Source organism: Onychostoma macrolepis, chromosome 24, assembly GCF_012432095.1.
Source record: "Onychostoma macrolepis isolate SWU-2019 chromosome 24, ASM1243209v1, whole genome shotgun sequence".
Taxonomy (NCBI): Eukaryota; Metazoa; Chordata; class Actinopteri; order Cypriniformes; family Cyprinidae; genus Onychostoma; species Onychostoma macrolepis.
This window is the reverse complement of record NC_081178.1, coordinates 10,621,456-10,634,199: the sequence shown is the minus strand read 5'-3', so window position 1 is coordinate 10,634,199 and position 12,744 is coordinate 10,621,456. Positions and strand designations below refer to the sequence as shown.

The 12,744-nt window shown below is 37.8% G+C and overlaps 2 protein-coding genes and 1 long non-coding RNA gene across 9 annotated transcripts; 2 read left to right on the top strand and 1 right to left on the bottom strand.

Annotated features, from left to right (window-relative positions):
- Positions 1-178: 178 nt before the first annotated feature.
- On the top strand, positions 179-2,571 carry LOC131533409 (transcription factor 24-like). Its single transcript, XM_058765730.1, has 3 exons — positions 179-980; positions 1,300-1,754; positions 1,968-2,571. The coding sequence occupies exons 2-3, from the start codon at positions 1,317-1,319 to the stop codon at positions 2,067-2,069; spliced, it is 540 nt and encodes a 179-aa protein (XP_058621713.1). The 5' UTR covers positions 179-980; positions 1,300-1,316; the 3' UTR covers positions 2,070-2,571.
- An 875-nt stretch (positions 2,572-3,446) lies between these two features.
- Positions 3,447-7,662, top strand: LOC131533557 (uncharacterized). 3 transcript variants are annotated; one of them, XR_009269151.1, is made up of 12 exons: positions 3,512-3,578; positions 4,360-4,684; positions 4,816-4,902; positions 5,117-5,174; positions 5,408-5,464; positions 5,724-5,780; positions 5,993-6,050; positions 6,283-6,339; positions 6,600-6,656; positions 6,869-6,926; positions 7,161-7,214; positions 7,369-7,662. It is a non-coding gene; the product is annotated as an uncharacterized LOC131533557 (long non-coding RNA). The 3 variants fall into 3 exon arrangements; XR_009269150.1 differs by lacking the exon at positions 4,360-4,684 and having other exon boundaries at positions 3,447-3,578; XR_009269152.1 differs by lacking the exon at positions 3,512-3,578 and having other exon boundaries at positions 4,549-4,688.
- mcmdc2 (minichromosome maintenance domain containing 2) lies at positions 4,723-12,656 on the bottom strand. Of its 5 annotated transcripts, XM_058765899.1 has the most exons (15): positions 12,526-12,656; positions 12,182-12,315; positions 11,912-11,971; positions 11,517-11,712; positions 11,326-11,448; positions 10,731-10,832; positions 10,079-10,207; positions 9,754-9,988; positions 9,466-9,671; positions 9,194-9,360; positions 8,633-8,812; positions 8,143-8,285; positions 7,716-7,825; positions 7,344-7,504; positions 4,723-4,860 (listed from the first exon to the last, which is right to left on the bottom strand). In XM_058765899.1, the coding sequence occupies exons 1-14, from the start codon at positions 12,620-12,622 to the stop codon at positions 7,350-7,352; spliced, it is 2,037 nt and encodes a 678-aa protein (XP_058621882.1). In that variant the 5' UTR covers positions 12,623-12,656; the 3' UTR covers positions 4,723-4,860; positions 7,344-7,349. The 5 variants fall into 5 exon arrangements, with proteins under 5 accessions (XP_058621882.1, XP_058621885.1, XP_058621883.1 ...); XM_058765900.1 differs by lacking the exon at positions 10,731-10,832 and having other exon boundaries at positions 4,751-4,860; XM_058765903.1 differs by lacking the exon at positions 12,526-12,656 and having other exon boundaries at positions 4,751-4,860; positions 12,186-12,294.
- Positions 12,657-12,744: the final 88 nt, after the last annotated feature.

Sequence of the window (12,744 nt, the reverse complement as noted above, 5' to 3'; positions counted from 1 at the left end):
ACGTTTAGATATACGCGCTGAGTAGAGTAATGCATGAATGCAATTCCTGCGTATAATATCTACTAATATCTACACCAGGGTATAACCTCTGAAAGATGTAGAGTAATTAGACAGAGAAGCTTACTTAACCTCATTTGCTCTGCTTCATAATTATTGGCCTGGGGGCAAAACTGTTACTTCATCCTTACAAAAACAATGTTTATTAAGAACAGTCTCAGATATACATGTTATGAATAATTCCATTCATTAATTCTCCCACATCTCCGTTTGCGGAAAACAGAATGATTAATTTAGGAGTCTCACAAGAATTTCCTCAAGCATGCCAGTTGATTGCAGTGTTTAGAGTTTATTTATTGGCTTTGTCCCAGGAAACGAAGCTGATGTCTGCGGCTCAAAACTATAATATCAATATCCCTTTCAAAATGTTAAGAGCACCGTGCAGATGATCTGATAGAATCTGCCAGATTAAAAATAGAATGCTTGGGTCTCACAAACGTTTTCACCAAACAAAGCAATAGGAAATGGGTATTTATTTATTGAATAAACAAAATTTCGTATAATATTCAGAAGTTGTGGTTTGCAAAGCAACTCTGGGTGGACCGAAAAATGCTGCCTCTGGCGTCGAAAAATGGACTGTGCCCTCCTACCGACCGATGCGAAGGGAAAACAGTGGCGAACGGCTCGCTCGAGTTGCCAGAGTTTTAAAGGCTTTTGATTAATTGCACCGGAGTGAAACACTTGTCAGCTCTTTGTGTTCCCCGATAAATTAGAGGCTCAGGAGACTTTCCGCAGTCATTCAGGTGAGGACAGCGCGTGTGCGCGGACATATATCCGTACCTTTCACGCGCAGCACCACGACTGGTTATATATATTTTTGCAGCGAGAAAGGGACTATTTTAAACAGGATTTTTTGCCGAGCTTTGGAGGTTTTCATGCCTTAATGTGTGTTTTATAGGACAGCACTTTTGACAATAATAAAGGTATGTTATTTACATTTTAATAACTTCTCATGACCTACAATTCCTCTTAAAATTGTTATATTAAAACTGCATGTTCTCGGCTGAAATGATTTAATGAAAAACATAAACACTGAAGGCGTCTATTAGTCTAATATTTCTTTCTTTGACATTGAATGACTCATACTGGCCATGAGAATTCTGGCTCACTTGAGGAAAAATGTTTTTACAAAAGTTTTTAATGAAACCTGTTTTTGACATATTTTTCTCGCATATTTGAATAAAAGTGCCTGTTTGGCTATTTATTTAAGCGTGTTTTTTGAAAATATATTATTTTAACCAGGTTAAAAAGTGATTTCAATGGTTGGAAGACAGTCGATCCGTATGGATGGCATTGGTTCTGTGACAGTTATGGATGACAGCCCCGCATCAAGCCCTAACTCGAGCCCCAGTCCTGACACGCTCTCAGCGGACAGCCAGCGCGCAGAGGCCCTGTCCCGCTCCAGGGTGGTCCCGTCTAGTGGCCTCGGTGGCAGAGGGAGACCCGCGGCAGCCAACGCCGCGCGCGAAAGGAGTCGCGTCCAGACGCTCAGACATGCGTTCCTCGAGCTACAGAGAACACTGCCGTCGGTGCCACCGGACACCAAACTCTCCAAACTCGACGTCTTGATATTGGCAACCACATACATAGCGCATTTAACAAGAACCTTGCAAGAAGAAGGGATGGAAGAAGACAACACAAAACAGACCGAAGCTTTGAACTCACTTAAGGGAGATGGCTACTTGCATCCTGTGAAAGTAAGTCTAATAATATTTTAAAGTGAACTGTAACGCCGAAGATATTGTGAGATTTTATACATTTTAATTAATTTACAAAACATTTGTGTTTACTCTTAAAAGTTTTGAATAGGAGACTTTAAGGTTAAGTTGAAAATACCCACTTTACGCATGGCATTCATGTTTTAAAAACAGTTGACTAAATGTTTCTATTTGTCGCTTTTTTTCTTTTAGAAATGGCCGATGCGTTCAAGATTATATGTCGGTGCCACTGGACAGTTCCTGGGTAACTCAAATGAAAATCAAGGGGCATCTTCATCATCATCTCAAACATAGATCGTTTGCACATAAGACTTTTGGAGGTAATGATGAAAAATGAAGGTTAAAAATGAAAGTTGTTGTTTTAGTAATTTTGTTGCAGTCTGTAAACTTTAACATGGTTGTTTTACGCGGCAAATGAACCAAATTCATTGAAATTATTATTATTGTGTCATACAGACAACTGAGTAGGCTATTGTGCATATTAATATATCTTAATTATTTCAAATATGTAAATAAGATTAAAATATTAAACAAATTGTGTTCTTTTTAACTGTGGGTTTCTGCTCAGAATTCTGTTTCTGCAGTTCTGTACTTGTACTCTGTCTGAAATTCGTGTGTGGGGTTAATGAGCTGTTATGCTTGAGCTGTCGGCTATGCACTTTCTGTTACAACATTTGCACTAAATGCATGTGTGAATAACCTAACATTCGTCATGTGAAGTGGTCTGTCAGAATCGCAACAATAGCATCATCATCCCCTTTTCTCCTCCCTTCCCTCCTTCCTCTTTTTCATGTGAATAGCACATGTGGAATAGTGAATAAAATCATTCTTAAAAATTACACTGATCTCAGGTTTATTATTAATGTTATTATTATCGATGTTTTCTAATATAAACCTTCACAATGTGCAAAATAATGTGTTCCCAACAAGAACTTTCATGGTTTAAAATATGTGTCATGCATTGAACATTATTAATATTGAAGATTTAAATTATTTTTTTAATTATCGTCTTCATTTACAGTTCTAATATATCTAATTTTATGGCAACATGCTCATGGAAACAATTTCTAAAAATCTTAAATTCTTAATCACTGAAAGTTTGTTAAAGGTACTGAATAATGTTAAAACTGTAAACCCAAAGAGATTTAACATTTTATGCTTAAAGTTTGGGCTTCAGATTTAAAGTTTAAATACCAGAGCTTACTATTGATATAATATGGGACTAAATGGATTATCTTTATCTATTTATTTAAATGTTTACACTCTCTATGTTGACTCTAATCTTTTTCTTGAGAGAGGAAAATTTGGATATGATTATTAAATGCATGGTTTTGGACATATATACATATATATATTGATATAATATGGGACTAACTGGGTTATCTTTATTTATTTAAATGTTTACACTCTGTAAACTCTAATCTTTACTCTAATCTTATGCTTAAGAGAGGCAAACTATTTGGATATGATTATTAAATGCATGTGTGTGTGCGCGTGCGTGTCTTATTAAGGATTTTCATCAATCTAAAACATTGTTGGGAGCGCTCTAAATATAAACAACAAAGTACTCTCTTGGTAGTGCTTTATGTATAAACATGTCATAAACGTGTGCAAGGGTTAAACACATCAATCCGATTGCATTTTATCACACCGTAGCACGTCAGACTTCAGTATTACCCAACACGCATGTGCTGCTCGTACTAGGAAGTTCCCCTTTAAAACGCGAAGTACGCATGCGTCACATCCTTTCTTCCCAAGAGTAGAAGCTGGTCACACGTCCTACACGTTGCTGTATTACTTGAGGTAAATGTACTTCAAGTAATTATTGTGTCGATGCATTTTAACGCAAGTTAAAGTATTATTGCAGCTATCTGTAGAACTGTATGAGGTTATAGGCTCGTGTAGAGGTTTTTGCATCCTGGCTTTGCCACGTGGTTAGTCAGCACGCGCGTTACATAGAGAATAATTTATATAATCCTTACTTGCTACGTCGTTCCGTAGAAGCACAGTTAGTCTTCATTAACTAGAATTTAAAGGATTTGCCCCTTATTGCAATTTGCAAAAGCACTTCATTTTATCAATGGATCGTAAGGCACGAATCGCTCTATATCTCATGAGTGACCTAATGAGGATCCTTTGAGACATAAAAAATTATGTCTCAATAAAAGTCGCCCGTTGCAAAGCAGATCGGCCCAAATATACTTTTACTGTGAAGTTCTCCTTTTCGCAATGGGATAATATAAAAATTTTATCCAGGTTTTACATTGACTTCAGAAACTGTTTTAGTTGCTTGTGTAGATTTTTATTTTAAGCAATTATGTGGAGAAAATCGTCTTGCGCTCAAAGTGGATGCAGAAGTTTTGAAAGGATGCATTAGATTCCTTCTGGGAAAGCACAATCAATATTGTAAAGGTGGCCGTTTCTACACAAATTGACATGAATTTGCCAAATCATGTTGTAATCATGACCTATCCTAAAAAAGGATTTAAGTATCCCATGAGGACTGTTATAAATCATTTTGGCAGGTGTGTGTCCCAGATCTGGTGATAAATTGCTCCTTTGCCATTTTCTCTGCTGTTGGCAGGACTGTGCTCTGTCCAGCATAGGTCTGCTGTCCCCTGTGTGGCCTGGCTGGTTTGGGAATGGTCTTCGATGACCTGGATTGGGTAATCAGGGCTTTGACTCACTTGGAGGTGCTGTGGTCTTGGTAAAGGTCCTGACCTTGAGTTGAACCAGCGCTGCTCAGGCCTTTGTGCTGCTGTGGGAGGGTCTACTCTCAAGCTGTGTTACATGTGCCTTTTGACCTCTAGTTCATCAGTCATCTTTTTGAGATGGAATTGAGTTTTATATACTGGCTCTTCCCTCAGCACTGCTTATTTGGAGCACAAAATCAATAGCTGAAACGCAACGTGGGTAATAGGTGGTCATTTTTAGAATGGTCTATTCCTTTTGTTTTTTTCCTTGGAAGATTTTACCTGCAGAGCTGAAGCTTAAAAAAATAAATCAAATCGATCCTTTTTGTTGTTGTTGAATCACAAAGGAGCCAGATGAAGATTGCTGCAGGAAGGGATCATGGCGTTTGCTACTGGAAATGGATGACATGAGAAGTGCAGATGAATAAAAACTGGTAATTTTAAAATGGATATACATTATAATAGTTTTAAATGCAATGTTTTTAATTGTTTGTTGCTATGATGAATGTCACATTTCTGCCGTTTACCCATCAGACCAATCTGGTTTGCTGACACTGAGACTATCTGAAGCAACTGCATGGTTGATTACTTGGTATCCCATTTGAGAATTCACCAGCATTAAATTTCTTAATTTTCTCCTCCCACCAGGTCCAAAGATTGCCACTGGACAACGGTGACATGAGAAGTGCGAATGGAAAAATATCTGGTAATTGTGTACTTGTAGTAGCTTTAAATGTGAGGCTTTGAATTTGCAGATTATTATTTATTTTAAGACAAAATGCTTGTTGCAGTGATGATTTGTCATTTCTGCCGTTTACCCATCAGACCAAACTGGTTTGCTGACATTGTGACTATCTGAAGCAACTGCACAGTTGACTAACCAGTGCCCCATTTAAGATTTCACCAACATTAAATTTATCCTACTTTTTCTTCTTCCAGGTCAAATGATTGCCACTGGACAACGGTGACATGAGAAGTGCAAATGAAAAATAACTGGTAATTTTGTGTACTTGTAGTTGCTTTAAATGTGAGGTTTTAATTTTTTTTTGCTGACTAGGTTTTTTGTTTTTTGAGTGTCAAATGATTTTTAGACAATGGTTTTTCTATGATGAATGTCACATTTCTGCCGTTTACCCATCAGACCAATCTGGTTTGCTGACACTGTGACTATCTGAAGCAACTGCATGGTTGATTACTTGGTATCCCATTTGAGAATTCACCAGCATTAAATTTCTTAATTTTCTCCTCCCACCAGGTCCAAAGATTGCCACTGGACAAGGGTGACATGAGAAATGCAAATGAAAAATAATTGGTAACTTTATTATGTGTACTTACTGTAATTGTTTTTTTTTTTTGGAAGACAAAATGCTTGTTGCAGTGATGACTTGTCATTTCTGCCGTTTACCCATCAGACCAAATTGGTTTGCTGACACTGTGACTATCTGAAGCAACTGCATGGTTGATTTACTCAGTATCCCATTTGAGATTTCACCAGCACTAAATTTATCCTTTTTCTTCCACCAGGTCGAATGATTGCCACTGGACAACGTTGACATGAGAAGTGCAAATGGAAAAATATCTGGTAATTTTGTGTACTTGTTGTAGTAGCTTTAAATGTGAGGTTTTAATTTGCATATTTATTTTAAGACAATAATGCTTGTTGCAGTGATGATTTGTCATTTCTGCCGTTTACCCATCAGACCAAATTGGTTTGCTGACATTGTGACTATCTGAAGCAACTGCACAGCTGACTAACCAGTACCCCATGTAAGATTTCACCAACATTAAATTTGTCCTGCTTTTTCATCTTCCAGGTCAAATGATTGCCACTGGACAACGGTGACATGAGAAGTGCAAATGAAAAATAACTGGTAATTTTGTGTACTTGTTGTAGTTGCTTTAAATGTGAGGTTTTAATTTTTTTTTGCTGACTAGGTTTTTGTTTTTGAGTGTCAAATGATTTTTAGACAATGGTTTTTCTATGATGAATGTCACATTTCTGCCGTTTACCCATCAGACCAATCTGGTTTGCTGACACTGTGACTATCTGAAGCAACTGCATGGTTGATTACTTGGTATCCCATTTGAGAATTCACCAGCATTAAATTTCTTAATTTTCTCCTCCCACCAGGTCCAAAGATTGCCACTGGACAAGGGTGACATGAGAAATGCAAATGAAAAATAATTGGTAACTTTATTATGTGTACTTACTGTAATTGTTTTTTTTTTTTGGAAGACAAAATGCTTGTTGCAGTGATGACTTGTCATTTCTGCCGTTTACCCATCAGACCAAATTGGTTTGCTGACACTGTGACTATCTGAAGCAACTGCATGGTTGATTTACTCAGTATCCCATTTGAGATTTCACCAGCACTAAATTTATCCTTTTTCTTCCACCAGGTCGAATGATTGCCACTGGACAACGTTGACATGAGAAGTGCAAATGGAAAAATATCTGGTAATTTTGTGTACTTGTTGTAGTAGCTTTAAATGTGAGGGTTTTAATTTGCATATTTATTTTAAATAAAATGCTTGTTGCAGTGATGATTTGTCATTTCTGCCGTTTACCCATCAGACCAAATTGGTTTGCTGACATTGTGACTATCTGAAGCAACTGCACAGCTGACTAACCAGTACCCCATGTAAGATTTCACCAACATTAAATTTGTCCTGCTTTTTTTCATCCCACCAGGTACAAGGATCACCACTTAGAAAACAGTGACCTGAAAAGTGCAGATGACTTGAGGTTAATTTTTTTTTTGTTTGTTGTTAAAGTACCAAATGTATGTAGAGCCAAATGGGGTCTGTTTTTGTTACTTTTTTTTTTTTTTTTCTCCTTGTTGCCATGAAAAATGTGTTTTTCTGTGTGTAATACCTTGGTTTATTCCTCTACTGTGCAGGTTGCGTGGGTTTGCACAAAATGCAAGATCTGCATGCGGGATTCTTCCAGCGTAAGGTCCCTCTGGTGCAAGGAGTCCAGGTCACAGAGAGCACAGGGAAACACTGCATCGGGTGGAAAAACAAGCGCAGAGGCCCCTGCATTCCCAAGACAAACTTTCTCATTCCCAAGCTCAGGAACATGCTCTCACTGTAACGGGAGCATGATTCTAACTATAAACTAGTTATGAAGTGCTAAAAGGTGACTGGGTTATGATTAATGTACATATTGAAATAAAGTCTCATTGAAACATTTACCTTTTTTGTATTAGTTTGTTCAGAATTTAGAAAATGTATATGGGGAACTAACCATGCTTTAGGGTGACTGAACTTTCGCACAGCAGAACTGCAATTACTGCATCTTCCTCTAGAACTTGTGTTCTTAGACTGAGTTTAGCATGAGCCTGGGCCAGCGCAATCCTGCCAGAACCAGAAAGTCATTTGCTTGTGAAATTATCATATTTCTACTTGTATGGTGTGTTTCATCTTCTGCATAAACGAAGAGGCTTATATAATGCAATTTCCCCCCCCTCTACCAGTTGTCTGCTGTTAATTAGCAAAATTATAGTCTTGGCCAAGACTATCTCTAAACTGACAAGCTATGTAAATGTTAAGCAAAGTTTGTTCACAGTCCTTCAGAAACTCTGAATTGTAGACTTGTTGTATAACTGCTCCACCTAGTGGTATAATAAGGCAGCCGCATGTAGCTGTCAGTATTTTGTTTTTGTAGAGCTTACAGCAGTTTGATAGAAGTGACCGAGACCGTGGATCTCTGTTTTGCGTCTGAGCGAACCCTGCGACTGGCCATGTAATAGCTGTGGATCATCCTTTCAGCCTCGGGACTCATGTCCACCTTCAGTTGCCTTGCATGAGCCAAGAGCTGGGGCAAAAAAAAATCTTAATTTCTAACCACATGTAAGTTACTCAAGATCTCTAGACGTTTCAAACAACCAAAGAAACAGCACCCCAATTACAGTTTATTATATACTACTGGTAAAAGTTTGGAATAAAGCTTTTGTGTTTTACAAAAGTCTTCTATGCTCACGAAGTTTGTTAATTTGATCAAAATGGTTAAAAACAGTAGTATTGTGAAATATCACTACAGTTTAAAAGAGTTGTGACATGATCCTTCAGAAAGGAAGTCAATATTGTAAGAAATGTTTCAGAATGAATTATCAGAATAATTTGAGCTGAAATAAAGAATTTTTGACCAGTGCATTGACTGACCTCTTCATAGTCTTGTGTTGTAAACTGCATGCATGCTGGATATAGGGGCTCTCCTGGGGACATGGCCTGTCTCAGAGCATGCACTGTCATAGACAGGAGTGGATGATTGCTGCTTGTCTCTCGACACTGTACTATGAGTCCAAACGACTCTGCAAGCTGAAGAGGAACTGAGCCCATTTCCTGCATTTATATAAAAATCTTAATCACTGTAAGATAAGCAGATGCTGCAAAACCATGACTTCTATATAGAAGCACTGACATAGTACTATAAAATAACACTTAGTCATTGTTTAGACAATTTGGAGTAACGGGGCGATTTGGCTACTGACACAAATGAGTACAATGAGGAACTCTCCTAAAATAGATGGCATTGTCTCTGGTTCCTGTTCCCAAATACAGAAAGAGGTGGGGTCGTCTATGAAGCATTCCTGCATTCTTTCTACATCTGATCAGTCCTGTGGTATGTACCATAAGCTTATAAAATTCCCAGAATAACATTCCCATCTCATTTCCTGAGGAAAAGCTCCATTTGACTATAAATACAGTTGGATATGAACCCACCACAGAACCCAGCACCACATTATCACATCTGGCTGTCCTCTTAGATGGGGAAGCAGAATCAGCTAGGGCCCAAAAGTTGCACTGGATAGGGAAGGATAGCTGCTGGTCCATATCATCACCATATTTCTTGGCAGGAATGAAAACAGACACAGTTCTGCTTTCGAGAGCTGAGGGGGGAAAAAAAGGTTTGCTTTCCTTGATTGCTTAAAATGCATGTATAATGTATTCTATCTTGTGCCTTTATTATTAGAAATAATTTAAACAACTAGCACCAGACTGAAGCATGTCCATCTTATCTTTCTTGTAGCTTGTGAGATCTCCCAACAGACAGACACCTCCAGATGCCAGTAAAGCTGAACCTGCATGGATGTTGGCGGTACCAGCTCCATGTTCATCTCTAGACAGAGATGCCAACAGATCTCCTGTCAGTGTATGTTGAATGCCACGCGAGGCCAATGGCAGGCTATATCTCATCAACCTGTGAATAAATATGCACATAATATGCATCAGATTTTGATGGCCATTATCTAAAGAGACATATGCATTTGAAAAACCCGGACCTGTCAATGATTAGAGTCTCGCTGGTGAGAGCAAGCACATCCAGGTGGTTGGGAAAGTCTGGATTATCTTCCGTTTGCACCAGACTAAGAAGTAGCCCCAGTTTTAATGTGTTGTAGAGTCCAGGTGGGATCACCGGGGAACCAAATGAGTTGGCTACAATGGCAGCAAACCTCCATGGGGAACAGGCCATGGCTGTCTGAAGGTTCTGGAAGTTGTTGCTAACCAGACAGGGGCCTGTGAAAGGCAGTCAGGAGCAAATGACTTTGACATGCTGTGCATAAGTCTGGTTGTTTTTATACCATCAAAGTCAAAACAAGGCTTTACATTTGGGGGTCCATGGTCGGACGCTGCAAGCCTCTACGCTCCAGGTTACATTGGGCCACTGGTGCACATGAGCTGGAATCCCCACAACTTGGTACAGATGGCCGATTCTCATAGAGTTGCACAGTTCATCTAATTACGTTAAGAGAAACAAAACAATGACAGCTGAGAGCTGGTCTTCACTTATTATTTGAGAAACATGTTCACCACCTACACAACTGCCAAGAGAAACACTGCAGGCTCTTTTAAACAATGATTCCACTATGGGTTGTAGCAACTAATGAGTGTACCTTACATTTATTAACATGTATGTTCAGTAACTGGAGCCTGACGTATTGAATTCCAGACTAATACTAGGTCAACACAATATGCTAATACCGTCCAGAGAATCTGTGGTCTCTCCAGTTGGCTAACTGAGAAATATTATTGAAGGAGACAGGAACACCCAATCTAATACTGAAAGACACTGTGAGTGGATGTGTTTCAGCTGTTTATTTATTTGAGAGCTTTGCTTCAGCATAATGGAAAACATGTTAATCAGGCATGACGATTCAAACTAACTGGATTATTTCCTAATGGTTAGTTAAAAAGTAAAGATTATTTGCAATACAACGAGAAAGAAAAAGGGGTAATTTAAGATGCAAAAAGCATTTACCTCTTAGAAAAAGGGTGACAGACTGATATCTTAAGGAAGCAGCATCATGAACTCCCAAAACATCCACTGCTCTCACATGAATGAGCTCAACTAGCTGTTTATCTGTGGATTAAAAAAAATGTCCTGTCTTTTAGTAAGCGTGCAACTACAATACTAAGCAAAGGTTTCGGGTCAGTAATTTTTTTTTTTTATTATCCTTGAAAGAAGTCTTATTTGACCAAAATACAGTAAAAACTATTATTACAATTACAATGTTTTCTATTAAAAAAAAAAAATTATGTAATTGAATATTATATGAAATTTATTTCTATGTGTAATTTAAAAAAAAAAAATTTTGGTGGAAACTGTTGGCTTTTTAAAGACTTTTTGATAAGTTCAAAAGAGCAGCATTTATTTGAAATAGAAATATTTGTAATTTTTTACATTATAATAACATTATATATGTTGCTAGTCACCTTTGATCAATTTAAGGCATCCTTGCTGAATAAAAGTATTAAGTTAAAAAAAAAAAATTAACTTTTTTAATCATTTCATGATTCAACTTTATACTCCATATAATAGTTTATTAATATGTTTTATAATGTTGTTGTCTCACCCCCTAAAACTCGTGACTTCACATCCTCTTTCAGTGGAGAAGAGCAGAGAAAGCAGGTAAAATCGCTCCTAACTGTGGCAGACTCTGTGGCACCTGGTGCATGAACTCTGATATGATGAAACCCTTTGGACAAATTGACAAATTGTGTAGACAAAATTACAAAAACAGCCCATAAAGTTACTATTACATACCTCTAGAGCAAGGGCATCTCTCTTCTGAGCAGAGAAATCTGGCTCCTTGTGTGTATTTGGTGACACGTGTCATGGCAATTACAAGGCCCTCCAATGCTAAAGGTCTCATTGGACCATACCCACGGGGAAACTCGGAGAGATCCAAACAATAGTTGGGAAAAGGTGGCAAGTGGGTTGGCTTTAGAACAACATTAACCTATACAAAAGAAATGTAATTCATGTTTTTTTTCTATTTTAATACACTGATGTGCATCAAAGTGAATTTCAAGTATACCCAATTACTGTATATTCTCTCTCTCTCTCTCTCTCACACACACACACACACACACACACACACACACACACACGAAAAATAAATATAAGTGAAATCTGAATTTAATTAAGCTGCTCCTTACCTGGTTTTCTGTTTCTATTTGGTCAATAAGTGACAGTGTTTTTATAGACAGATAACAAACCTGAAAAATAACCATTGCACTCTTAGTTGTTTGTTTCAATACAGAGTAAATAATATATTACTTTTTTAACTTTTCCACACATTTCACCAACAAAAAAACAAAACAAATAAAAACTGTGGTTGATATGTACTCTAAGCCATTTTAGATAACCAATAGTAGTGTAACGGACTAATAAGTTGTGTGTTTGTGTAATTTATTTGTGAAACTCACTGACTGAAAGAGTGAAACTGCTTTGACAGGGTCGTGCAGCATACAGTCTCCCAGTGTGGCGTCCAGTTCAAGCACATCTGAGGGATTTACATCAAAACTGAACCGATACACGGCCTCAGTCTGCTGCTGTCCACCTGAAAGACATGTTTCCTTTTTTCAGTGTGTAAACAGTACTTAAATCATCTTGTTATTTTAACTGAAATGTAATAATTAAAAGTTCAGATAAAAACGGATGTGGACCCCTGACGTGTCACGTCCTCACGAGCTAAATTCACTGAGGTAAGATTTTAATGTAGAATTAACAAACTAATTAACTAATAATGCGTTCAACTTCATAAACAAACCTTTAAAGACTTTACAGTCTTCAATGAGTTTACATAACCCACCACTCCTGTCTAAATAAACGATTATTGCTTCTTTTAGAGAATGTAGCCCATCCATATCCGAAATGCACCGCTAGGTCTGTAGCTGGGCGGGAAGCTCGCGCTTTACAATATGCAAATGAGACGTATCACGTGTTAGCCAAATCAGGGCAAAATGGAATAATGTTAACCTCGAACGAG